Source organism: Malaya genurostris, chromosome 3 (genome assembly GCF_030247185.1).
Source record: "Malaya genurostris strain Urasoe2022 chromosome 3, Malgen_1.1, whole genome shotgun sequence".
Lineage (NCBI taxonomy): Eukaryota > Metazoa > Arthropoda > Insecta > Diptera > Culicidae > Malaya > Malaya genurostris.
Window position 1 is genome coordinate 49,335,982 of NC_080572.1, and position 27,661 is coordinate 49,363,642.

At 36.6% G+C, this 27,661-nt stretch overlaps 2 protein-coding genes across 7 annotated transcripts; both read left to right on the top strand.

Annotated features, from left to right (window-relative positions):
* The first annotated feature begins 6,675 nt into the window (after positions 1-6,675).
* LOC131438505 (cytochrome b-c1 complex subunit 7-like) lies at positions 6,676-7,427 on the top strand. The gene is made up of 3 exons (XM_058608585.1): positions 6,676-6,835; positions 6,978-7,025; positions 7,077-7,427. The coding sequence occupies exons 1-3, from the start codon at positions 6,799-6,801 to the stop codon at positions 7,322-7,324; spliced, it is 333 nt and encodes a 110-aa protein (XP_058464568.1). The 5' UTR covers positions 6,676-6,798; the 3' UTR covers positions 7,325-7,427.
* A 463-nt stretch (positions 7,428-7,890) lies between these two features.
* LOC131435919 (lysophosphatidylserine lipase ABHD12) lies at positions 7,891-25,956 on the top strand. 6 transcript variants are annotated; one of them, XM_058604209.1, is made up of 8 exons: positions 7,891-7,978; positions 8,271-8,337; positions 8,497-9,640; positions 17,486-17,604; positions 17,675-17,853; positions 24,595-25,140; positions 25,204-25,365; positions 25,431-25,956. In XM_058604209.1, exons 3-8 carry the CDS (start codon positions 9,549-9,551, stop codon positions 25,593-25,595), a joined length of 1,263 nt encoding a protein of 420 aa, XP_058460192.1. In that variant the 5' UTR covers positions 7,891-7,978; positions 8,271-8,337; positions 8,497-9,548; the 3' UTR covers positions 25,596-25,956. The 6 variants fall into 6 exon arrangements, with proteins under 6 accessions (XP_058460192.1, XP_058460196.1, XP_058460193.1 ...); XM_058604213.1 differs by having other exon boundaries at positions 7,892-7,978; positions 8,497-8,984; XM_058604210.1 differs by having other exon boundaries at positions 7,893-7,978; positions 8,271-8,418.
* The last annotated feature ends 1,705 nt before the right edge of the window (positions 25,957-27,661 follow it).

Consider the following 27,661-nt stretch of genomic DNA (forward strand, 5'->3'; position numbering starts at 1 on the left):
CACATAAAAGGAGCGTCGCGAGTCACTTACTTTCACAATTCAAAGCATGTAAAGATAAGTCATATCGTTAACTTAATAGTCAATTTAGCTGAAGCGATACAGATGCAAAATTTATTTTTACATGTGAGTAGATGTAATATTGTGTCATCACTGAAGAAATTACGGCCTGCTTGAGTTTACGTCAAGCGTAAATTTAGTTTGTTCTAAGAGTGCATGTCATTCGAATCAGTTCGTCGAGATCTGTGTCTGGGTCGATTTCAACGAATTCAGCTTAAAAAACCTTTTTGAATCCACCTAGTGGTGTAATGATGCCCTTCTCATATTACTCATATTTTCAGAAATATCACTAGAAGATTATGTCAACAAACTTTAATAAAATTAGAAACTTTCTTCGGGTATAAACTAACAGAACTTTTTCTAATTATAAACAGTTATGTCAACTTAATACAAATGTTACTTTATTTTATATCGTCTTTTTAAATGACTGTTTTAAAATTTTGAAGACACCTTAACTTATAGTTCCGGAACCATAAATCGGACCCGGATGAAATTCAACAGCAACCTATGAGACTATAGGACCTTTCATTTGAGCCTGAATTTGTGAAAATCGATCAAATATTCTCTGAGAAAATTGAGTAAATTTTGCTTTAGAGTTTTTTACTACTTTTTCCGGTACTTACGGAACCGAGAACTGGGAGCCGGTATAACCGAAGTCGGTTCGTTTAGTAAGTAACTAATAAAACCTACACACTTAAAAAAAACCCTGTGATTTTACATCTTATTAGATGCACATAAATGGAGTGTCGCAGTTCACGCAAATTTTCGTCGAAGAACATTTAATATTGTGTCTAAGACTCCATGACATGAAATTCATTGAAATAAAAAAAGAATACTGATAGCAACCCACCGCGACTTGAACCGAGAATCATTGGATCGCAAGTACGTCTGTTAATCGACTGAGCCACAGAAGCATGCATCTGCTTGGCTGGTAAAAGGTGCATTTAAATTTATACAGTCGAACCTGCTAGCAGAACGCAAGTTACAGTCGAAACCAGTAAAATACAAGCTCATCTAACATTAAGTCATTACAAGTAAAATTTTCCGTCATTTGACAAATTAGGTCTTTATGAATTACCTCGTATGAGGGTTTAAGTCACCTGTAAAATTCAAATTTTTTTAGAGTGTACAAATAAAATCACTTTTGAGCCAAACCTAGAGGAATATCCTCCTTTTTTGCATCGTCGCTCTAAATGACGGATTATTGACAAAGACTCACACATTATTTGACACATACTCAGAGCTGCAGTAAGGGTGAGGAGAGTGAGGCGACCACCTCGGGTGTCCACATCCAAGGAGCGCCAAACATGATGGACTTGGTAAAAATTTGTTGTACAGTTAAACTTTATTTACGATTTTTTTTTCAGGAAAACTATTTATTTAAATTAACTTATTTTTCCAAAAGCAACAAATTCCACTGATTTGTGCATCCTCTGCATTCTAAAACTTTAGCTGGAATAAAAAGGATATATTTCGTGTTTGATTTGCCCATTGAGACGGTTTTTCTTTCTACCAAAAATTCGCTCTCTGGGAGAGATTGCTATTTCCTAAAATTTGCTATTGGGAGGTTCAAACTCAATTAAATTCTGTACTGCTATTCACTGCACTAGTATCGCACATTTTGACGTAGAACTACGTTTTTGTTTTCTACATTCGAAATTCGAATTCGAAATACGATAAACAGTGTTCAGGTCGCATCGTTTCCAGTAGATAAAACTATATATGTATTTGAGATAATTTGTGGCCGAAACATCATTTAATAACGATTTATGAGATGAGATGAGATTAAGATTGATGTTTATGACACATGTGTTGTGGGCTATAGAATTTATTATTTTTTTTAGGTTAAGTGTAATTTGCTTTAAAGTCAATTTCATGTCCGTCATTTTGGTGTTCTATTGTAGCATTTATTGACATCAAATAAACTTCAAAAGCAAATACGATTGAATTTTATGTTTCATTTTCATAATGCCTGTACAAGTTTTGACGCAACGAGGCTGATTTATACCAAAATGACGATGAATCACAAAAAATATTATAATTCAGATTCTTGCTAGAAGCGCATTTATTTCAAGGCGATTAATTATAACTCTTATTTTTAACTATACATTCACGATAAAAGTGAAAAATCCTATTTTTTCCCAAATTGAGTGTAAACCTTAAAACTCATGAAATTTTTATTATGGAATGCGAATAAATTTAATGTTAATCATTAAGAAGATTTTACAACATTTTGCCTTTCTCATATAGCGAGGCTATGAAATGTTTGAACCTACGCCTGGAGGACCGAGTGTCATATACAATTCGACTCAGTTCGTCGAGTACTTAAAATGTATGTGTGTGTAGCAATAATGTCCCCTCGATTTTCTCGGAGATAGCTGGACCGATTTCCTCAAACTTATGCGATTGAATTTCATATCAATTCGACTTCCGGTTCCGGAATTACAGGGTAAAATGTACAACAAAAATTAAAAAAGTGCACTAGATTGCCTGAAAGACCGTTCATCCAATTTTCACATGCTTAGATTCAAATAAAAGGTCTAACAATCCCATACAACCCTATGAAATTTCATCCAAATACGGCTTTCGGTTTCGGAATTACAGGCTGATAGATATAAAAGTTTCTTTTTCAGAAGCACGTAACATTGCTCAGTAGAACAGGTTTGGTTAGTTGATGACCAAATATACGGATTTTGGGTTTACCGGATACAAAAGTAGCGTAAAAAGTGACCGTGTAGTCCAAGCCGGAAATCACTCCAATTTCTCAGAAACGGCTAAACAGATTTTCCTAAACTTAGATTCAAATGAAAGGTATTTTGTTACCATAAGTAAGAATAGAATTTTGTCCGCATCCGACTTTCGGTTCCGGAATTGCAGGGTTAAGTGTGTATGAAATTGCAACCCGATTTAGAGCTAGGGTTCAAGTTCTGTCCCTACGATAGCTTTTTCCCGATTTTCATTACATAATTGTATTCGCATGTCATTTTTTCAATATGTTTTCCTCGTTAGATACTGATCAAATTTAAATCTAGCTAAAGGCGGCACTACGTTTTAACAAGACTTATACAAATCATTGTAGGTTGTGTTAGTTGCTATTTAAACAAACCGATTTCAGCTATACCAGTTCTCACTTCCTAGAAATAGTGGTCAAAAACTCAAGAACGGAACTCTCTTCATTTTCTCAGAGACGGCTGAGTAGATTTTCACAAATTCAGACTCAAATGAAAGGTTTTATAGTTTCAAAGACTACTATTAACTTTTGTTCGGATGCAACTTCGAGTTCCGGAACAATAGGGTGAAGTGTATTTAAAATTTATAAAGTCATGAAGAGCGAAAATGCAAAAGAAAACGAAGAATTCCTGTGAACTTGACTCCATGGCCACTCCAATAATTCTTTTGGGAGGGCAAGCACGCGCCTGCTAGTGTGTGCCGAAATAAACTTATTCTTATTCAAAATTCATATAAAAGTGTTTTAAAGAATCTCCTAGTAATATTTATTAAAACATGGGTTATATGAGAAAGGCATCATTACACCACAAGGTTGATTAAGATTTAATTTGAATCATTTCCAAACAGATGTACCGCAGATTTATGGCTGATTCTTTTTTTTCCTTTATAAACCTTATGAAGAATGGTTCATTTGGTTTGAACACAGATAACAAATATACAGGCTGACATATGAACTGTGTGTAAAATTCGCGTAATCAGCGTGGCGAACGATTGTAGATGTCACCACGATCGACACGAGGTGCCACCACGATTTGGGTGCCGCTTTCACATGAGACACAATTTTGGGTGCAACATTCACTTCACATTTTTGGCTGGTGGTTAAAATGATAAGTTTATTTTTGTTTTATTCTGATCGAATTCTCTTGTGATTTACGCGACATGGAAATAAATTTGTCTTTAACACTTAGGGAAATCGTGTGATATGTGTTAAAATTGTAATAGATGGAATATTCATTTAACAGACAGGAGAATTTTGTTATCGTTCCGGAACGTAGTGGAACGTTTTGAAAGATCGCGGCGAATAGTCGAGTAGGTGGCAGTAGTACTTCTAATGTATAGCTAATTTGAAATTTACGCAGGGTTTTGAAAAGTTTTATTCTAGCCTGTATATCTGTTATCTGTCGCTTGAATATGATCGTATAATTTTTTTGTTGAAAGATTTTGTGGAGTTTACTGTTTCAATGAGAGACTTATGATGTAACACCAAATATATTATATATCAATATGGATCACTTTAACGAATCCAATACAAATCGAAAAAGACATTACAGTAACACCATCTCGTGAGGAAAAAGGCTATTAGTTCCGTCATGTTAAGCAGTTTGCGTTTAGCACGCATCTGGAAGTGAAATTTTAAAAAAGATTTTATTTGATTTCTCTACTCTATGTGAAAGTCGAAAGTTTCAGGTATCATTTTATGCAAAGAGTTGAGTGATAAACGTGGAAACCGCTTGTTAATTAATAGAAGAGAAAGTAAACAAGGAGAAACTGTCACTTGCTTATACTCCCAAATAAAAAATCAACCGAGAATTGAGCATGATGCCCACTTTGAGGTGTGAACTTTTTTATATTGAAGTGATTTTTTTACTGACGAAGGTAAATATTGCCTATAAATAATGTAGAACTACGCTTTTTTAGACCTATCGTCTTCACTTACAAGAGTTATAAAGCAGTATTCAACTTTGCTTATGAATGTTATGAAGTTTAAACATTAAGTCAAAATTTGAATTTTGATATTTATTTTCTAAAATGTAGTTGAATTTCACTCAACAGACGAACCATTCCAAAATTTTAAAATAGAAAGTTTGTTTAGCACTGAAAAAATGTTATTAAGGGCTGAGGTCAGTGTGTTGAAATGTGTAACACATGGATCAATAAGTCCCGAGACTAAAGCAGAGATGGCGCTCGTAGTAAACCAGTAACCACGTTTTTCTAGAGTACTAGCCTATGCTTGAAACGGGTCAAAATTTTAAGTCGATCTGACCAGAAACAGCTGAGTTATCGAGGTTAGAGTAAAGTCGTTTTGTAGTTTGTTTCAAAAATGGAAAAAACCGAGTTTCGTGTTTTGATAAAACATTGTTTTTTAATGGGTAAAAACACCGTGCAAGCGGAACAATGGATTGAAAAATGTTATCCGGACTCTTGTTTGTCAAAAGCAACGATTTGTCGGTGGTTCGCCGAGTTTAAACGTGGTCGTACCGACACAAATGACGCGGAACGCTCGGGTAGACCTGTGGAAGCCGTTACACCGGAAAATGTGAGTGAAGTGACAAAAATTATAATGAAAGATCGTAAAGTGAAGCTCCGTAAGATTGCTGAGATGACACAGATATCATATGGAAGTGTATTTACTATCCTGCAAGAAAAATTAAGCATGAAAAAGGTTTTTTCCAAGTGGGTGCCGCGATTGCTTTCGATGGAACAAAAACACCCTGCCACAAGTCGATGAAAACAATGGCGAAATTGAACGAATTGGGCTTTGATCTGCTTCCCCACCCCCATACTCGCCAGATTTAGCCCCCAGTAACTACTGACTCTTTGCTGATCTTAAAAAATGCTCCAGGGAAAAAGATTTGGCTCAAATGAGGAGGTCATCGCTGAAACTGAAGCTTATTTTAAAGCGAAAGATAAATTTTTTTATAAACATGGTATTGAAAAATTGGAAAAACGTTGGAACCATTGTATCACCCTAAAAGGTGATTTGTTGATGAATAAAAGAGCGAGAGAGCATGGAGAGAAAAGTAAAACGCACAACGAGCCACGTGGTTTTACGCGACCTACTGGCCTCAGCCCTTAAATACTATGATAAGTGCAATACAGTAAGTATAAGAAAAAGTTATATATATATATACATATATATATATATATATATATATATATATATATATATATATATATATATATATATATATATATATATATATATATATATATATATATATATATATATATATATATATTACTTTCACAACAATTGATAGCTCTTGTTGAGGCGATTTACAAGTTACGATTTTTTATACTAAATTATCTTGTTTTGAAGCATTTATTTATTTATTTATTAAACAACCTAATATTGTGTATTTCTATCACTGGAACCGTAATCATTATCACAGCAAACATAAATACATATGGAATTATTTTTCAAATCAAGACATTGTAATACTTAATTCGGAAATGTTGGTAAAATTCTGGAATTAGCATTCTGATTAATTGGTTTAATTCTGCGTGCACATTTTTTTTCGATTAGACTGCTAATGAGAAAATGAAATGTAGCTGAAAAACTACGATGATAGAGGTTTCTTTCGTTATCACATAATGACATATAAGACTAACGGTTCAAAATGCCTCATTGTTGGAAGCTCTATACTTTTCCCTACAAATTCTAATCATTTTTTTTCAGAATGTCCAATTCTAACGAAAAGTTTGATTAATTTACGATTCGAGAAATATTCTGAGCTTTAATAATTACTAGCCGAACTTGGTGGTGGTGGCAATGGTTGTTTCCTTGTTGGCAGACTGTCAGGCTCGCAGCCAGGCCCGTTATAGTGGGAACAAGGAATACCTAAATTTGAGTTAAAACTTTTCTTACGAAATTTAGTACCAGTAAATAAGCGTGTGAGAATCGTGCTTGTGCCAATCCAATCTGACATTTCTATCGTATAATTTTTTCCTTCGAACATTTTGAAGCTTCGCGATCCGTAGTGCTCATAAATATAAAATTAATACCCAAAAATGTCTTACGTTGCCAGAAAAGGTCCACAAGTTGTGTGTAAGTATAAAGTGTAAATTTAACATATAATTTCCATCCGAAGTTTTGGGCTAAAGTGTGAAATGCATTCCGAAAAACATTGAACAATTACATAATGTTTTTTTTTTGTATTCTCCCGTCCTCGTATAATTTTTCATTCTAGCTGCCCTAGGAAGATGGGCTTACAATCTGTCCGGTTTCAACCAGTACGGTAAGTGATCTCGTTTTCAGAGAAATTGTCTATAGCAAGTTTTCGTCGTAGGTTTACACCATGACGACTGCTTATATGAGAATGAAGATGTTAAGGAAGCAATTCGTCGTCTACCGGAGAAGGTTAAGGATGAGCGCAACTATCGTATTATGCGAGCGCTGCACCTTTCGATGACCAAAACTATTTTACCGAAAGAGCAGTGGACGAAATATGAAGAGGATGTTAAATACCTTCAGCCGTATCTCGAGGAGGTCCAACGGGAACGCGACGAAATTACCAAGTGGGAATCCAATAAGTGAAGTCCACACCAGAATATGAGCGCTACGTTATGGGTTTCGCATAATCGGTGTGGATTGAAGTTGATATGTTAGGAAAATAAAGTGAAATATTGGGAAGTTAAAATTGCGTACATTATTTAGTACTGTCATTATTCGTATGTAATCGATATCGGAGCGCTCGTGACTCGTACAGTCGTCACACGATTAGTAATGTTTGTCTTGTACAAAATTTCTATAATTCATCATTAGTTCGATTTTATAATCATTACTAAAACAATCGCCCTTATTCTGAATAACGACGTATTGATTTTTCGATCGAATGTGGTTCGATCGAATCATAGCTACCTTTGATTTTGCTGGCGTTATGGGGAATACAAATGAAATACGAGGGAAAAAACGATACGACGTTATTCAGAATGAGGGCGAATATTTTGATTGAAAAAACTGATTTTTGTTATTAGCGTTTAAAAAAATCATTAATCCTTTAGAGATGTGAGCCGTTATCATCCGATTCGGCACAACCGGCAACTCTTGATCCAATACATGATGTGGGCAAGCAGCAACCACACACATGAGCATAAACGTCAAATATTCGTTCGTGTGTGCTCAGCTGTTTTTATTTCGACGCGTTTTATATTTACAGAACAATTTTTCGTACTCTAGATCCGTAAACAGGTATGATACACATTTTTTCCTTGTTCAATAATTTAATTGATTTATTGTTGATAGTAAGGGTGTATTATTTCGTGTTGTGCAATTAGCGGTCAAAATCGTTTTGGTTTGTTAGTTATTGCGTTAAATTAGTAACGTTGCATGGCTTTGTTATCAACATCCCGAAAAAGACAGTGCTGTGTATACTTTCATCATGTTTATCAACACAAATATTAGCAGAATTTGATTGAGAAATTTGAAATACAGATTTTAGGAGTTTACAGGTGTGATTAACTATGGATTTGCTTATTTTCAGATACATCACAATTGGTTGGCTACTAGCAGGCAATTGGTTAGTTGCTGGCTGGCAAGATAAAGCAAAGGTATGTATTGTATTGACAATACAGTACGAATTATTAGTGCTAATAGTAACCAAACAATAACGCTTATTATGAGGTAATCAAGTACGTTTATCCCGAGCAAAAGCAAAAGTTGTACGACATTTACTAATGCAAAGAACATCATATTATTTTAAATTACAGTCGGATGCACTTTGGATATCTGTGTCTAACGCCCAATCGTTGCAGATTAGCCATTCATAATATACAATCATTGAGAATCATTATGTCATCATCAACTGCAAATTTAAAATATATTTGAACTAAACGACTCTGATAATCTCATATTCACGAACATCAACTAAGGACAATACTTGATCGCATCTTCTTGTATTTCGGTCAAAGAAATCACGTGAAATTACCGGTATTTGTACATTTCTGTATATATCGATAGTTTATCAAGCTGATGAGAGCATCCAGAGAATGCACTAAGATAAAGTGAGAGAGAGAGAGAGAGTACTACAGCATCACAAAAATCAACATCGTCATTGATTTGAAGCTGTGCTGAGAACAGACGCTGCCGGAAAATAAACTGCAACTAAACAAATCGAATGAATCAACTAGTTCGCTGTCTGCTGTCGCAACGATCACATACAGGAGATGTACCTTTCGCGACGTCGAGTGTTAAAGAGGTGAATGCTTTGTTCTTACTTGAATGACGAGTTACTGAGCATGAAAGTAACTGTTAGCTTAGTCCGAACCATTGTGTTTACATAGTGACGCCAATTTCTTATCAATGCTGTACAGTGAACATTGTAGTGTTTTTGAATGCGATAATAATTATGCAATGAGTTCGCATGTGTAATCCCTTAAGTATGAAGAAGAGTTTCTAACACCGTTCGCTTAACTACATTACTTTGCACCTGTTCTCAATAGAAGATTATTGAGTTAAGAATTTCTCACCCAAACAAAGGAACTATTTCTTGAAGTAGGAATAGTAGAGTGTAAACACGGAAGCAATAAAAAATCACCGCCAATACTGAACGTCAAATTTCGAAATAGATCAAGTGCATTGTGTCGTAAAAATACCAACAATAGAAATAGAAAAGTCGAATCATTATTGAATTCGTCTCGTGAAAGTGTATATGATCAGTGGCTAAACGATAACAGTAACAACACTACAACATAAACACTGTTAGATTGAAATAAAACACTTAGTACTGCTGGTAAATCAGCAGCAACCGCTTTCTCACGCGATGGCACGAATTGACATTGATACAATTATCAATGCCGTGTTTCGGGCGACCGTTATTCCTGGAATAATTTTTGCGCTGTGGTTTGCCGATGCGTAAGTACTGTTTGCTCTGTAAATTATATGCTACCAGTTGTTTGCTTTCCGTAATAGGTATATAAATGCACACAACTTAGCGTGAAATTAACTAAATAACTTGATTCCATATCAGCGAGGTGACATAAAAGTGTTTACTTCAAGGAAAAAAATATGTTCTACTAATAAACTGACCAAACTAAACGGGGTCAGCGTATTTTGGAAGCGAGCGAAAAAAATGCTTATATCATACAACAAAATGTTTATTAACTTGTTAACTCAGTCGAAGCGAAACAAACACGTTCAGCAGTCCCATCAGTGAATCAATGACGATTTCAGGACTATTCACACCTTCCCGATCCGGTGCAGGTTCGCGACGGTTTAGTGAAATTGCCTTAAGTATCAGAACCCTTCCGTTTCGTTTCCGTTCCGGCACAGCAAAAACGCTGACAAACCGATTTCAGTGGAAATTAAAAAAATATCGGTGACGACGAATTCGAGTTTGCCGGATGAACTGTGCCGGGTAGGTGTGAATGTGCACATAGAGAACAAATGAAATAATATCGGTGTCCGTGCCGGCACTGAACCGAATCCGAAAGGTGTGAATAATCCTTTAACAGTCTATACGGTACCTCACTTCCCTAGAACCGGTAAGCATTACTGCAGTCAAAGCTTTCCTTACAAACAAATACCTCGTGCAACGATTATGTAATTTAGGAACGCAGTTACTGATCGTTTAAAAAAATGCACGTCGAGATAATAACTGCATCCAGACATCAACTCCAATCAAAGAGAATCACGAAATCTATTTTATATTTGATAAATTAACATGCCTTTGCTTAGTTATGGTAGATCGAAGTAATTTCGAACAAGCTGGCCACTAGAGAAATGTATAAAAGACAGTTAAAAAAATGTCACAATGAAAACATCGCCAACAACAAATCGCCATTGACTAAAAACTATCCGACAAATAGCATAATTATTATTATTTGAGCATTGGTCAGTTCCCTACCCATCTAGTGGGATGATAATACCTTTCTTTTGCCATTTAAATTGTCTCATTAACCCTTAATTGCATGATTTTTCAAAAACAGCCAAATTTTTTCTTTCTATAGTTCAAGTGGTCCAGAATACGGGAAAAATACTTTAAAAAAACCCTTACAAAACTATTTCTTCTGGGATGAAAAAACAGTCTGTCACATATATGGGACATTGTACATTAAATTATCTGAAAATCAAAATTTTATTTTTTCAAATTATTAGTATGGCAAGTTGCAAACAGGGCTGGCAATAATCAACTCAGTACTTCATCATCACCGAGTTCAGCTCACCTGCAAATCGGTTTCAAAAGCATCACTGAACGAGTTGAGTAACTGGGTAACCATTCGTATAGAGAAAACATCGTCTCAACATCGTAGTGTCAAGCAATCAACAGATGAGCGCAGAGATGGCATTTCACCACAGTGATAAACGCTAGAGTCAGATTTCTGCCACACCGAGGATGAAAAAAACGAAGCACCGCACAAAGAGGAAAGCGCACTTCTTCTCAGTGTCGAATAGACAGCATTTGAGTGTGTGCTTGTGGTTAGAGCAGCTGGCGCGAGTGAAACACATTCTCTTCGCATGAATCGCTCACACGCGCTCTCGTCTAAATACACCCAAGTGACCACTGGCGCCTGATTGTGAGCGAACACTTCTGTGAACTTCAATTAATAGAGAGTAGATCTGGCCTTGCTATGAAAAATTTGCAAGGAAAACCGAAAATTTTACGATAAATTGTTTTATTTTGCTGATTTTGCGTGTCCACGCTTCATCTACGAAAACCATACAGCAGAGTGCTCACCGGCGTGTGCACCTCTGTGAAAGTATCTGCATCCACCTCAGAGAATTTATTAGCTAATGCTCTAGCACTTTGGTGCGATTCAGTGGAAGAGGTAAAAGGAAATAAACAAACGCACTCTTGATGCGTGCACACTTACACAACAGTGGTGTATAAATGTGAAAGAAAAGAGCTCTCGTTGAAGTTGTCAGTGCGAGGGGAGAAATTTTGCTTGCTCTTCGTCACACAGAGGAGATAGACATCTCTGGATGAGCGCTGACTGCTCATCAAATATTAGAACCCACTGAGACACGATTTGTGAGTTGTTCTTATAGGTTTGCACATCAACACATTGAATCAGATTCTTATGAAACTGTTTCGCTTGTATTCCCCACCCACCAGAGTTGCCATGGGCGGCCAATGTTCGAATCGATGCCATTTCAATCCATTTCTCAAGACATGTTCTCGCATGCTGGAGAACGCATTCGTTTTAGTAGCCAGTTGTGTTTAGCTCGAGACATGAAAGTCAATCGTTTATGGTATACATCACACTAAGGTTCGACATTTGTTTTCGTACATTAATGCTCGTGTTCGTTTTGAGTACCAGCAAAAACAAAACCGAAAATCTGGGTTGTGTTGGCAGCTCTGTGGTTTAAGAATACACTCACCGGTGTAGCTCGGTAAAGTGATGCCAAACTCAGTACTCACTTTTTAAAACTAGAAATGAGAGTTAAATGCTATGAAATCAAAACTGAGAACCATCAATACCATCATAATTTGATGTCAGCGGTGCTCTGTATAGGTGAGTGTGTTTGTTTAAATCAGCGATGATTTTCATCTTTACCATCATTTTTCGGATTGCATCGTAAATCATGTGGTGAGCTGATGAATAGAAAAAATCAAATCTTATGAGCGAGTTTTTGCCACCCTTGGTTGCAAAACAACCAACAAAAATTTTCAAGTTATTTTATAAGTATAGAGCGCCCTGGATTGTTTTGAAAATAGCAGAAATCATCTGTGTACGAAATTCTCGTTTTGAGTCAGGTAGATGCCGCTAACTTCTCTCGATATGAAGGGAATTCTATGAAGTTTTTTTTTTGTTGAGAATGCGTCAATCTCAGAGAAAATGTAGCGGTAGAAAATCAACGCGTTTTGTCGGTTACGTTACTTATACCATAATATCTCCAGAAACCGAAAATGACACCCATTTCATCCTTTAACTTGATCAACAATACTATAATAACCTTCAAACGAGCTTAAGCGCCTTAAATTTAGTTCAGCCACCTCTGAGAAAATGGAGCGGTAAAAAACACGCGTTTTGTCGGTTAATTCACTAGTACCATTATCGCCCTTGTTCTGAATAACGACGTATTGATTTTTCGATCGAATCCTAGCTTCCTTTGATTTTTCTAGCGTTATTAGGAATGTAAATGAGATACGATCGAAAAATCGATACGTCGTTATTCAGAATAAGGCTGTATATCTTCGGAGGCAGAAGTGACAGCCAATTGTTCTTCGAACTTGATCAATGAGCCAGTAGTAGCTTTCAAACAAGTCTAAGTTTGTTGAAATCGGTTCAGCAATCTCTGAGAAATCTTTCTTATAGGTGTGCAAATTGAAAATTCAAGGAAAAATACCTGTAGAAATGTGGTCAGGTTTTGAAAACTTAAAGCAACACTTATTTTGTAACGATTACTAACATTATTTCCTTTTGATTGTGAAATATTTTTACGTATTCATTTTAAACTTACGTATTGATGTGATTGTGTCAAGCAACGTATTTTAAATTATATTTGATTGAAATTTTGATTAATAGCGAGCAGTGTCCTATTTTGCTTGCTAAATATCTGAGACACAATGCAGGCTTACTGGATTTCCCTAACGGAGACGATGATTTCGAAAGAGTAAGCCATTTATCAGCCGAGAAGCATCGCTCTGATTGGTCCTTTAATTCAAAAGCAACACTGTGGAAGCACACCGATCTATAAATATAAGCGAAATTATTTCTAAAGCTTCAGTTTCGCATGAAACATGCTAAAGGGATCATATACCTGAATACCGCTCTACGCTTAGAATCGTTCAATCCATGCGGTTGAAATTTTGCGCGCTGTTTTTGGCAATGAATTTTACCTTATTGCTCGTCCATACAAAACATTTTAGAAATCATCAATTTTTAGTTATTTGTGGTTATTTCATACTACTGAGAATATTATCATAAAATGTTGAACATATTTCCGATGGTATTGAGTAAGAATTATGTTGTTACATTAATTACAACAAGAGATATTCACGATTCAGTTCTGCCCATTTTTGAACATACTAAATTTTGAAATGGCGCCCTATAGTAAAGTAAGACGTATTCACTTCAAAAAAATGTTAAACTAATTGAACTTGGGCTTATCACAAAGTCTTGGTATAACATTCCTGTTGTGGAATTTGACCTTCTGTTTCAACGGACTTCGCAGCCGATTCAGAGTGTACAGAACGATTGCATAGCTGGTGCTATGATTCTACTGACACTACGAATCCTTCCAGGTCGGGGCTCGAACATACCGCGACTGGCTTGTAAGACCAGTGCCCTATGCATTGAACCGCCAACCCAGGACAATCACAACGATTCATTTTGTTGAAACATAGACAACAGAAAATCTGGTCCGATACTGGAAACGTTATTTCTTGAAACAACGAAACAAGATATTTGTTATTTCCTAATGAGTTAGTTTGTTTCAATATTTTTTTCGATTTTAAATGTTCCACTAACTGTTTTGTTATTTTGAACTGGAAACTGGAAGAAATCACATCATGATTTGCAATTACGATCATAATTTGAAATTAGACACGACAATTAGGCCCGTGCGCAGAAATCGTTCAAGGTTCAGGATGATTCAAGGGATGGTTCAAAATGTGGGAGGGGGGTTCAATGGGGAGCGGGTTCAAGGGAAGGAGGATGGGGATTCAAGGGAGAGAGGGGGTCTCAAACGGTGGGGAAGGCGCAAAAATTCGAAAGATATGTCAAGTTTTTTGCATAATAAGTACTCTATTGTTCATGGAACTTAATATTGAAAAATCTTCCAGAGGGGAGGGGGGGTAGCTTAAAACCTCCAACCCCCCCCTCCCTGCGCACGGGCCTGCCGACAATTTAAAAAAATAACAATAAATTGAAAGATGACGTTTGAGTCTAAAAAGTACGGGTGTGTAATGTCAGAAACGGATTATGGTCATTTCGCCGAAAGAGAAATTTTGTCGAAAGCCATTTCGCCGAAAGGGTCATTTCGCCGAAAGGGTAATTTTGCCGAATTCGTCATTAGTCTTAATATCGTAATTGGAATTGATAAAAGAAAAATAAAAAATGATTATGTTTACTCCAGTTTTGTTGACCTACAATCGTACTTCTGATATGATCCAGAGACTTCAATATTTTTTGTAGGTTTATTGATGATCCTCAGAACGGAATTCCCAAAATAATTTGTTGACTTTATTAGTGTAGCTATCAGGCAATTGTTTGCGGAATTTTCCGAAAACTGAGTGCAGATGGAAAAATATCTAATGCGGCTTCGCCACATTTTTTGGTTCGTATGCTATCCAACCTCGCTACCGCTCGTTCGGACCTAACTGAAGTTAAAAAAACAGCTTTGAGTAGACCGGGCAAACGAGGCGGTCACAGGTTTGTATGCAAGAGGCCGCCGCTTCCGACGGCTTTGTGCCGCCGAGCCATCTTGGCTTCGGTTATGTGGCTTTTTTGGCGAAATAACCCTTTCGGCGAAATGACTAATTCGGCGAAATGGCATTCGGCGAAACGACTATCGACTAAATGACCCGCTCCCATCAGAAACATAACTGGATGTCGTGGATAGGAATATAAAACTGACACTCTTTCTTTATACTTTCGAGTATTAATTAGTTGATCGATTGTGTGAATTGTACAAGCTTTCTAATTTTTCACTACTAGAATTTGGAACGATACACCTAAACTGAAGTACAGATTAGTTACATTAAACATTCTGACACACAATTAATGGATATCGCTGACTTCCATCATCTATTTCCAGGCTGCCCTGTTCGTGGGTGCGATACTGATATATGTTCCGTTGGAGTCTCCTGCTTCTCCGCTTGTTGTAGCAAGCTTTGTATTTTGCTTGGAAATGTCTCGATCGCGCCATAATCAACTCGTTGACAACGACAGCCAAATTCAAAATGAATGATTTCTGAGTCGGTGCTATACATTTTTTATATCAAACCGGCAAAAAGTTCTACTACAAACTACAACTGGTTGAAAATGGGCCATATACAGTATAGTGAAGTAACATTTCTCATAATTCTTTGGGTACACAATTATGGTCCTAAATAGCAACTTACAGAATTTTGATATCGATTATTTCATTTCTGATTTCAATATTTCAGTAAAATTAACTATCAAAATGCTGTTCGGGATTAATTTCTGGCATTCAGAAGGGCCAAATTGTGTAATTCTCTAAGATATTAAACCTTGTTTGGATATAAACGATTTTGGGCACTGTTACGAATTTTGCACTGTGAAAATTGCACAAAACTAATCAAACTATCCTAGATTTGCACTGCACTGATGGTTTCAATTTTCGATTTGCAAAGAAGCAATCTTTATAGTTCTTAAGATAAAATTTTGAGCCATTAGAAGGGTTGATTTGGCATCCTGACGACCGAAGTTCAAATAAGAACACGACCTAAGCGTTTGAGGCTTTATACTTGGTTTGTTCTTACTGATGTTGATGGGAGAGCCTCACCACTAGAAGAAATTAACGAATTACCTGATTCTAAAAGAAAACAATGATATCAAGCTTATTTTCTACGACATGTTTCTCGCCAAAAAAACTGTGATAAACAACAGGAATTGCATCTCATGTAAATATTCAACACGATTCTGATGATACGTCAGAATCCGTCAACTTCAGTCGTACGTCAAAGTTAGTTTCGACGCGTTCACATGTGCCGTACGTTAAAACGCTCCGTTCCGTTGACATTGTGGGTGAAGATCATAAAAATCACATGTTTCCTACCGGTAACTAGTCGTGTGAAGCGCTCATTATGCGGTGTCTTGTACACGGATTTACGTATCGTATTTTCGGTGATTGAAACTATCATTGATTAGATATCCTAATCGCCGGGCGTTCTCATCATTATTTTCTTATATCGTTTGCGCTTGATGGCGAACCTAACCAAGTTTTCTCGTTCATTGCTGTCAAAGTGTTTGTTTCGATCCTAGTTTCAATTTACTGCAAACCTAACTCAGTTTCATCGAAGTTGTTTGTTAGAAAGTTGGGTGAGTTCCCGGTTTGTCATCTATGAACTACGATCAATAAATTATTTCGATAAAAATCACTGGAATCTTCAATTGCAATGATTTTTATAAATTTATAGCTCAAACCTAGTTTGAATCAAGCACAATTAAATAGTTCTATTAAAATAAAAAAAAATTGCAAATGTCAACATCCAATCCAAAGCTTAGTAATGCTGAAATCGTAACCAGCTGTTTTCCACGAAAATCGAAACTCGTCTAAACAAGCGCCCCACGTCTCAAGAGCAAGTGCGCATCCGATTTCTCGCGCGATTCATGGGGAAGCGAATTAATTTGCATTTGCTCTTCATTGCATGTGGACGGATTTCGGATCGTGCTGATCCACTAACCGACTGAGTGTCCCGATTGGTAGACCGATCGTCTACTCAACGTGTGAACTCTGTGAGACATTGTTTTATATATGTTCAGCCGGCGGTTGAAAAGGTGTGCGTGCGGTTCTATGTGTGCTTGTGAGAAAGGGTGCAATTAATCGGATAAAATCTAGATTAGACATCTCTACAATCCACATACAGAAGGGTCAAGTTCAATTGCTGTTCGCTTCGTGCTTTCCTCCGATATCTAGTTGTGCTTGGATTAGTGTGATAAATGATCCAGACTTCTCTGTTGATCCCTAACCAGAGATGTCCTACATTGCAATGCAAAAAACGTCAGTGCGGTATTGTGTACTTTTTATATTTTACGTAATCGTAGTATTTTTTTTTTGTTCTTTTTTCAGAATATGCCTGGCGACGTGCAAAATTAGTATCCTGGTGTTTGTGATTATATTCATAGTACTACCTCTGATCTTCAAATATTCCTTTGAGCTGCAGAAAGGAATTTTATTTCTAACCTTCAGTAAGCTGTCATTTTGTTTGTTTTGCAAAATCTTGTGTATTTGATTGGTAACTTATTTATCACCTTGCAGTCACCTATCCACCGAATCTGGACCTGAAGCGCCCAGAGAAGAGTGGTCTGTACGCGACAAGAAATTTTTACATCACTTATCGCGACCAGGAAGAAGATCTCGATGTGGACCTTGCAGTGTGGCATGTGCTTCCTAACGATCTGGTGCGGCGTTTTGGGAAGGAGCTACGAATTGACGAGGTAAGCGTCTTTGAGTGCGTGATACACATCAAGATCGATACAAACAGAGTATCTGAGTGCAGTTGCCCTTACCGTAGCGATGCAATGCTCGATGTATTTCAAAAAATTCTTGTTTGGCAACGTATATTTTAGTCGACATACAATGTTGCGCAGAGAACAGGGTTACCATCTAACGGGTCTGGCCCGCCTGCCGGGCCTAGCGAATATCTGCCGGGCCGCACGTAGAGTTTTGAAACAGTTTGACAAGTCACAATCCAAAAAAATATTATGTAATTCAAGCACAATTCGACTTACTATGTTGAGCATTCAGACGTTTCTAATCGTCAATAGTTTCATTGGTGTTAGGTTTCAGTATTCCTCAACTCATTCAACAATCCCCTTCACGAGCAAATAGTTTTTTGTTTGCCGGGCAAGTGAAGTTATCATGGTGGTAACCCTAACAGAGAACCATCTTATGTCACTCTTGAAGATGGTACAATGTCATGTTGAGTTACATTCTTCGTTTACTATGTATTTTTGTTCTTATTATTTTTGGTTATAACACTACATTTGATAAAAAAAGCTCAGGTGCACATTTGCATTTGTGAAAGTCATCGAAATAAAAATAAGAGAACTAATAGTGTAAAAACTTTCCCGATATTAAGGAGGAATATTTAGTAGAACAATGAGATAGGTCGAAATATCTTTCTCCAATGATGAGCTACTGTGCTATGAATAAGGAATGTCATTCTTCCTGTTTGGTACTCAAGATTCAAGTTATTTCATTCAAGTCGATGAATAAAAATTTGGATATTAAACTTCATGCATAGTAACTCAGTAGTAACTGCGCAAAATATGTTGCATTTTTTTTGCAATCTTTACATTCTTTCGATAGTCTGCATATGTATTGCATTGGTAAATTTTTATGAATGAAAACTTGGAACCGCGCATATATTCGAAAGCTCGCCAGAAAAAAACAAGCCGTTTACTTTCTCCAAACCACGCTTTGCGGAATCCAAACCACTGCATTTCGTCTATTCGTCTGTAAACGAGAATGCGACTTTTTATTCGTACGAATGATATTCGAATACACGTATCGTTCGAAACTAAACTGGCATACATACTAGCGTTTAACATATGATTAATCAGGAGAATTTGAGGTATTTCTTCTTTGCTCAGCATTTATTTGAAAATTTTTACTGATATACATTCGAGTGAAAACAAGAATGGCTTGTTCGTATTCGTTCGAAAGTATGTATTCGTCGAATGGTCGATATTGACGTAAAAAAATGATGGTGATAGTAATTCGATGAAATATTACGACTACTTTGCAACCATTACTAACTACTTATCCATTATGTAGTACGGTCAAAAATTTTTCATACAAGAATGTAATTCATATTTCTTATTCATCATCATTCATCAGATCATGTTTCTTATTCAAGCTCAATTCATTCAAATTTCATTATTTTCATCAAGTTTTCCACAGCCTCCTTGGTCACTTTCCTCACCATTCTAATGCATCTGACTGACAACTGTTTTTCGCGTCTTCGTAAGGTTTCGCATGACGATGCATCAATGTTTCTCTATTAAATGGAGCTCTGGTGTGTGGGCAGGTCCTGTCCTTGTGCACCTGGGCGTTGTTCTCGGCTTACCATTTCATAACTTTTTTTGTAGTTACAAAATGCCAATTCCGGCCAACACAAAACAATACTATTGTTTTTTCTAACGGAAGGGTCAAATGCGTTTTCCAACCTTATTTTGCACATTTCCTGGGCGCTTGTAAATGTCACATTTTAAGCCACACAGGAACAGATGGCTTGCGAGCTCCGGCTGCTCAATGTGTTTGAAAATCTCTGCCTTCTTGCGGTTGCCGTGTACTATTCCTTTTCATGAAGCTGTTTAAAGTCTGTTTCGGCGTTGGTTACATCATCATGTACCACGCCATCAAACACAGTCAGCATCTTGTACAGGTCGGTACATGGTTTTGACGCCATTCCCAGTTCACTTTGCGACGTCTTGGACGGAGAAGTTGGAGTTCCACTTGAAACAGTTGACCACTTGACGTTTTCGCCGTCTCCAGTTCCCGATTACAGAGTTACTGGTTGTCGACAAACGTTCTTCGAACAATTTCACTGCGTTAGTTACAGTTGATTTGCTATAATCAACAGTTTCGCTAGTCCCGGCAAACGACCGCAGCTAGGTTAAATCCGGTATAAATAAACGATATAAACTAATTAAAATTAACAATTTCGCTAACTTAGACGCGTTGCTTCTCTTGCTTCGGTGCCTTTTTCACAATCAAATCAAATAGTACATAATCATCTTCAACCCGATAAATTTCTTTCCCGAATAAAAAGCGATAGCTAACTTATATCAAAGTTCATTTTACTATCAATGCTTATTTAGACATCATTTTATTATAGAAATGGTAAAGTAATGTGTCAACTTGGTATAATAGCTTGTTTTGCTATTATTTCGCATTTTATAGGTAATATAATTTATGTTTGTATAAGACCAATGTATTTTATCAATTTCTAGAAAATTTAGATGACTTCTAGAATGTTTCATAAATGTTTAGTGAATTTAATGAAAATACAAGAAAAAATCAAACTTTGTGTGATATTTATTAGAATGTTGGATTATAAAATGTACAAACTTAGTAAAATAGTTATTCATCGTTCCATTTTATTGTGTCATCAATCGTGTTTCCTCGAATATAATTCAAATACTTTTTAGGTTTAGTCACTGTATTCTACATTTCAATGTTACTGTGCTATTGTTTTGGGATTGGAAATACATACTCGGCTCGTGCGGGTTGCAATTTTAAGTATTCTGTTTAGCTATTGTAGTTCTTAACCTCACGAATATCCCTTTAAGCTCTTTTGTTATTCGAAAGAAAGCAAGGGCATATTAAGGTATATTTTTATCTATTTTCCCCTGATCGGGATGCCATTGAGCTACATGCAGATAATCTGGGGCTGCGAATAATTCTGAAATAGTGGAACATTGGTTTCGATGCTGCTACTCAATGCAACGTTATAAAAATATATGAATTGGCAAATGCTGTATTTTGGGCGAGATTGTGCAGGCGAAAAATTATTCTGCAACTGGGTGCCGCGAAGGCTGATTCCGAACTAAAAACACGAGCGCGAAAAAATTGGTGCAGTATGCACCAATAGAATGTAGAACTATAAAAAATGTACACCTAAACTTCTCGGACATAGCTGGACCGATTTACACAAACTTAGGTTCAAATTATAGGTCTCACTTACCATCCGGTTCAGGAAGTACTGGAAATAATGTACAAAAACTACAAAATGAAAGTCACACAAACACTCCAAAATGAACCTGCCCCCAACCGCATATTCAAATGAAAGGTCGAATATTTCTCCGAAGCCTGCTTCTAATTCCAGAGTAACAGGATGGTAAGATTTTTAAACAATCAAGCCGTCGTTTGGAGCGATTAGGCAAAAAAGACACTTTTTCTTCTAAATTGAGCTCAAACTATTACAAACTACAACTATTACTGAACAAAGAATCAATACAGTATGTTCATTACGAAGTTATGTGAGCTCGATTAACGTGGTCCCTACAATATCGTCATCGAATTATTTTAAAGATGATAGAGATTTTGAATATACATTTGAAACTAAATGAAGAAATGCACATTTAAAACTAAATTAAGAGTTAACAAAAAATAAAATCAGAAGTACACACGTTATCTTTCCGAAATGTTTTCAATGATAGCATTGTTAACGAATTGTCAAATAAAATAACTATAGGTAACAGTTCTTGCTCGCATTTCACCCGACACAGTCGAAAATCGTTTACGGTCGAAACAACAGAAACAAAGACAATACGCCAGTGAACAATAGAGTGTACGGAATGGTCAAATACGATTTAACAAAGTCTGAAACTTGGCCTGCAAGACCGAATTCAATTTGTATAGATTTCAAGCGTTGCAAAGTTAGACCAGCAGCAAATGAAATTGAAATCTTACTTAAAGAACGAATGCATCTAGACGCTAATAATGTAAGTGAGATTCAGTTCAACAAGGCGTCTAACTGTGTGTACATTATGTTTAAACGTGAAAGCGATGTACTTGCATTCGCTTCGGTTAACAATGAGGTGCACAGCGTTGAGTGTGATAACATTAAATACAAAATCCCTGTGCACATGGTGGACAGTGCCACAGAAGTACGCGTGCATGACCTCCCCCGCAGGTTACCGATCAGTACGTTCGAGAGAATATGTCGCAGTATGGTGAAGTCCTTTCCATCGAAAGGGAAGTATGGCGGAATTTTTTCCCCGGCATCCGGAATGGCATGCGAGTTGTGCGTATGCAACTACGTAAGGCCATTCCATCTTACATCATTTGTGGTCAAGGTGGGACACGTCCGTGTAAAACGTTGATTACCTAAGAAAATCAGCTGGTTACATGTTAGTTTTGTGAACAACCTGCACACTACGGTAAACCTTGTACTGAAACTGCGAAAAAGACATCTTCAACCAAAGACAAGGTCAACCGTTCAACAACGAAAACTAGTGAGCGCAGTATTCATGTTTCACCATCAAACCAACCAGCAACTGCAACCAATGTACAACAAGGCGCATCTAAAGCAATTAGCAACGAGCTCAAGACTGCGAACATCAAGGAAAACAAAAAGAAGACGGAACTCAACAACAAAACCACCGATGCGGCAATGAATGACGAGACGAACCACGAACAAAGTGCCCCTCGACCCTCGCAGGAGGGAAATGGAAGCTCTTCTCCTCCTAAAAAAAAGAGTGACGAGTCCCACTTCAAAAAATTCTTTATTTAAAAAATCGGCTAATTCGGCCACGTAAAGCTTGTACGCAAATAGGCCTGGATAAAAATATTTAAAAAAAACTATAGGTAATGGAAGCAGACAAATTGAGTTCACCGCCTTGCGACATAGTAAACCTTCTACGGAATGCTCATACTTAGTTGGTATTTTTATTTTTATATCAAACATAAGCAAAATAATAGAAAAGCTTCAAGTCCAACCTACAGTGGTACAATGTCGTACTCGTACACCTGTATGTATTTGGATAAACAATGTTTTTCGTCTACATATAAGCATTAATTATTTTAGATGACCATGTACATTTTATTGTTGTGCATTTTCCAATGCGAAACGCACACTATTTCAAGAAAATGTCAAGTTTTTACCAATATTATAATAATATATCTCGCAAACGAAAAGATTCAGCGATAAAATCGTATTCGTACAGCGAGTCGAAAACGTAGTTTTTCATCATTTACTACTACGAATTGCGTTCAAAGTTCAAGTTTAGCTAAAATTAAGGTATACAAGTATGTCTGGATTTTAAGATGATTGATTGTAATAATAATTTATCTGTTGTAGCATCGAAAGCGTTGAAATGGGAAGAAAAGGTAAAGAAACATATATTTCTCAACGTGAGCTGATGATTTCTCATCATAAAGATGGAAAATCAAAACTAACTCCGCATGATGAACGATTTGTTTTGAGAAAAATTAGAGAAAATTCTAAAAGCAGTGCAGTGGAGATAACTAAAGAACTGAATAACCGAAACAAAGTAAAAGTTTGTGCCGAAACGGTAAGAAATGTGTTGAGAGAGAACAACTTTAATGCTCGCGCTCCAAGGAAAAAGCCTTTTATCAGTGCTAAGAAACAAAGCAAAACGGTTAAATTTTGCGACACAGTTTTTTAATCGTCCAGCAAGTGAATGGTACGATGTTATTTTTATTGATGAATCAAAATTTAATATTTTTGGCTTTGATGGACGTCGGTTCGTATGGAGGAGACCCAATGATGAATTGAACCAAAAAAATCTAAAAGCTACCGTGAAGTACGGTGGTGGAGGGGTTATGGTATGGGATTGTATGTCAGCCAATGGAGTTGGGAACTTAGTGTTCATCGATGGAATAATGGATCAAAAAGTGTATTTAGACATATTGAGAGAAAATCTTAAACCAAGTGCCGAAAAAATTAGTTTAAACGTTGGTTTCAAATTTTACCAAGACAACGATCCTAAGCATAAGGCATACAGTGTCCAATCATGGTTGTTATACAACTGTAAAAAAATTATAGAAACTCCTCCACCCGACCACCCGACATCAATCCAATTGAGAATTTATGGGAGCATTTAGATAAAAAGATTTGAAATCATCAGATTTCAAATAAAAAGAATCTAAAGAAGCATTTGCTCAACGAATGGAACAATATATCTATTAAATACACTGAAAACTAGTAGACAGCAACCCTCGTCGTTTGAAGGCAGTTTATGATAGTAAAGGATATCATACTAAATACTAAAATCTCAATTAAAATATTTTACCAATGATTTCGTTCGTTGTACTAATATTTGTATAATTTTTCAACTAAAATTTAGTACACATTTGATTGTTATTAAATAAACCATGTTTCAAATAATATCTTATATTTATCACGTTATCCGAATGCTGTGCAAACTATTTGACACAATTTTCTGTTGTTAAAAAATGTTTATACTATAGCAATTTGATTTCAAAGTTATACACGAAAGGTGTACGAATATGAGTTTGTACCACTGTACATAAAAAATTAGTCAAACAAAAATGTGTGTAATCAGATCAGATTTTTGGAAATATGACCTGGCAACGCTCAGTTGACGGTTGCTAACGTAATAAACTTTTATTGTCAAAGACTTTTTCTAAGCCTACACGAATGCTAGTTATATACACTACCATATTGAACATAAACCTATTTCCAGCTTATTCTTTCCAACATGACAACACCAGAAATTGTAAAGGATAAAATTGATCCCCTTTCCAACAAAGACAGTTCCAAATACCGGGAAATTGAACGTATTCTCCGGCGAGACAATTTGGACCTAACGGATGAAGCTACTCAGAAGAACCTGTTCGAGGAATCGCTGAAAGCAACCACCAACGATATAGTGCTGTATCTGCATGGGAATACTGCTTCCCGGGGTGCCTCGCATCGAGTTGATTTATATAAACTTCTACGCAGCCTTAATTACCATGTGATAACGTTGGACTACCGTGGGTACGGTGATTCGGCTAGTATTTCCCCAACCGAACGAGGTGTCGTATACGATGCCCTTGCAGTCTATCAGTATATTACTAGCATTAGTAGCAACCCTGTGTATCTGTGGGGTCATTCATTGGGTACGGGCGTGGCCACTCATTTGCTCTCGCTGTTGACTGATATGAGCTTACCAGGGCCGAAAGCAGTAGTTCTGGAGAGTCCGTTCAACAACATTCGGGAAGAGATATGTGCTCATCCGTTTTCGAAGGTAAACCAGATTATTTTGTCCTTTGTGCTTGAGTAACTCATATCGAGGTATGATTAATTTCAGCTCTATCGCCACCTTCCGTGGTTTGATTTCATGATAACCGGTCCGATGTATGCTAACCAGCTGAGATTTGAATCGGATCAGCACATTGCTGAGTTCAGACAACCGGTGCTAATTTTGCATGCAGAAGATGATCACGTGGTTCCATTTAAGTTGGGTTATAAGGTAATTGCGGACATTAGAATGTTCCAGTCTTAATCATCGATCATGTATTACGTTTTTCTGCACAGCTCTATCGTAGCGCACTGGATACTCGTGGCAAATCCTGGGGACCGATAGAATTCCATCGGTTTGAGAAAACCAGTCATTATGGACATCGTTACATTTGCAAAGCACCGAACCTGCCGGACATTGTGATTCGATTTTTCCGTACCTATAGAAATGAAGTTTACTAGCAGCTTCATCTGATCAGGTTAGTGCCAAAAACAAAAAGTTATTCGAGATGCTATAGAACCAATAAAAGTAATAGTGATACTTTCTATCAATAAGAAAAGGAAATGATTTCACCAAAACGAATTGATAATTGATCGCTGTAAGTATTTTCGACTGCATGTATTGTCATTCATGAAAATACCTTTGATAGAAATTACCCTTTTCGGGAAGTAGTGTTATAATATACTTACGGTCTAATACATTATGTCAATGTTACCAAATCTTAGTGGTACTATTTTAGAGTGATTTTTGAACGGTCTTTATGTTGATTCCGTTTTAATAGGAAACCCGTTCGCAAATGTAGTAATAAAACATGAATTTAAATCCGTGTGTTTATCAAAGATGACAGACCCCTTATGTATCAAATTATCAATTCGCCTTCCACTACAACAGACCAGATCTTTGTTGTACGACAACTTCTAGACAAACGTTGGCGGAATTATTCTGCGACTAGTATGACGTGGGATGACTCGAGTCACCTGAGTTACACGATTCGGAAAGTCGAATGCATAGACAAAAGTCACTGTTGGGTGATACCGGTATGACAAATGACAGGAAAATATTGAATGAAAAATCGAAAAGATTTCTAAAATTGATGCTATAAAAATTTTACTTATTATTTCGTTGTTTTCAAAATGGGCTCCCACTCGAAATCGCTTGCCTTCGAGTATGCCCTATGAAACTGCTTACTAACTCGAATATATTTTATGACTGAAAACCTGTTTTAATTCACCTAATAGTGTAATTATGCCTTTCTCATATATAATACTGTGGTATTCTGTTCAAAATGTTTCTCTTCGATTTTTGAAAGAAACCAAGGATTGTTTGTGCATAAACTAGTATAACATAGAGAATGAAACAGTTCTCTGGTTAGGCCATCCATTAGAAAACGAAGTGTGTTCACTATTATATGTATTTCCAGCTCTGGAACCCGAGAACCGGTATAATCGAAGTCGGTTCGTACAGCCACCAACTAACATGACGACCAAACTCTACTAGTTTTTATTCCAATTTTGAAGATTTTATACGATTTTTCCATCGTACTCTGAACGACGACTTAAATTTTTGTTGCATCAGAAAATACGCAGTCCAGTTAAGAAATTTGTTTACGGTTTTTGTTTTGCCGGTTTAAGTGACGTTGTACAATATTCAACACACTTTACCCTATAACTCCGTAACCGGATCCAAATGAAATTCAGGAATTCCGTATGGGACCGTAGGACCTGTCATTTGAGTCTAAGTTTGTTGAAATCGGTCTAACCATCGCTGAGAAAAGTGAGTGATATCTATTTTGGAATATATGACCAATATTTCCGGTACTTCCGGAACCGGGAACCAGGATAGCCGATATCGGTTTGTTTAGTTGCCTACTGATAATGACTATCGATTTGTGTAGTTTTGAGACCAGTTTAGAAATTTGTTTACGGTTTTTGTTTCGCCGGTTTAAGCGACGGTGCACATTATCTAACTCACTTTACCCTATAACTCCGGAACCGGAAATTGAATTCAAATGAAATTCAGAAATTCAATATAAGGCCTTTCATTTGAATCTAAGTTTGTCAAAATCGGTTCAGCCATCTCCGAGAAAACCTAGTGAGATTATTTGACACATACACACACAGCCATTGCTCAACTCGATTAACTGAGTCGAATGGTATATGACACTTTACTAAAAGGTTTTTCAAGTGATTGCATAACCTTTCTATATAAGAAGGGCAAAAATGGTTATTATCAATTCAATATTGTTTTATTTGCAATGATCGCAATAACAACAAAATAGATTTGCAATGATCGCAATAACAACAATAACAGCTTTTCTTATACAGAAAGGCTATGCAATGACTTTAAAAATCGACTTCGAAGTCTTGAAGTCGATATCGGTAGTAACAAGAAATTTGAAAAAAAAAACTGATTTCCAGATTATCATTTTAACGTGTGATATTTTGTTTCGAAAAAACGTTTAGGAGTTTTCTCCAAATACCTAGGGGAACGTGCCACTTGAGTCAATTAGTTCTGATTCCTGATAGAA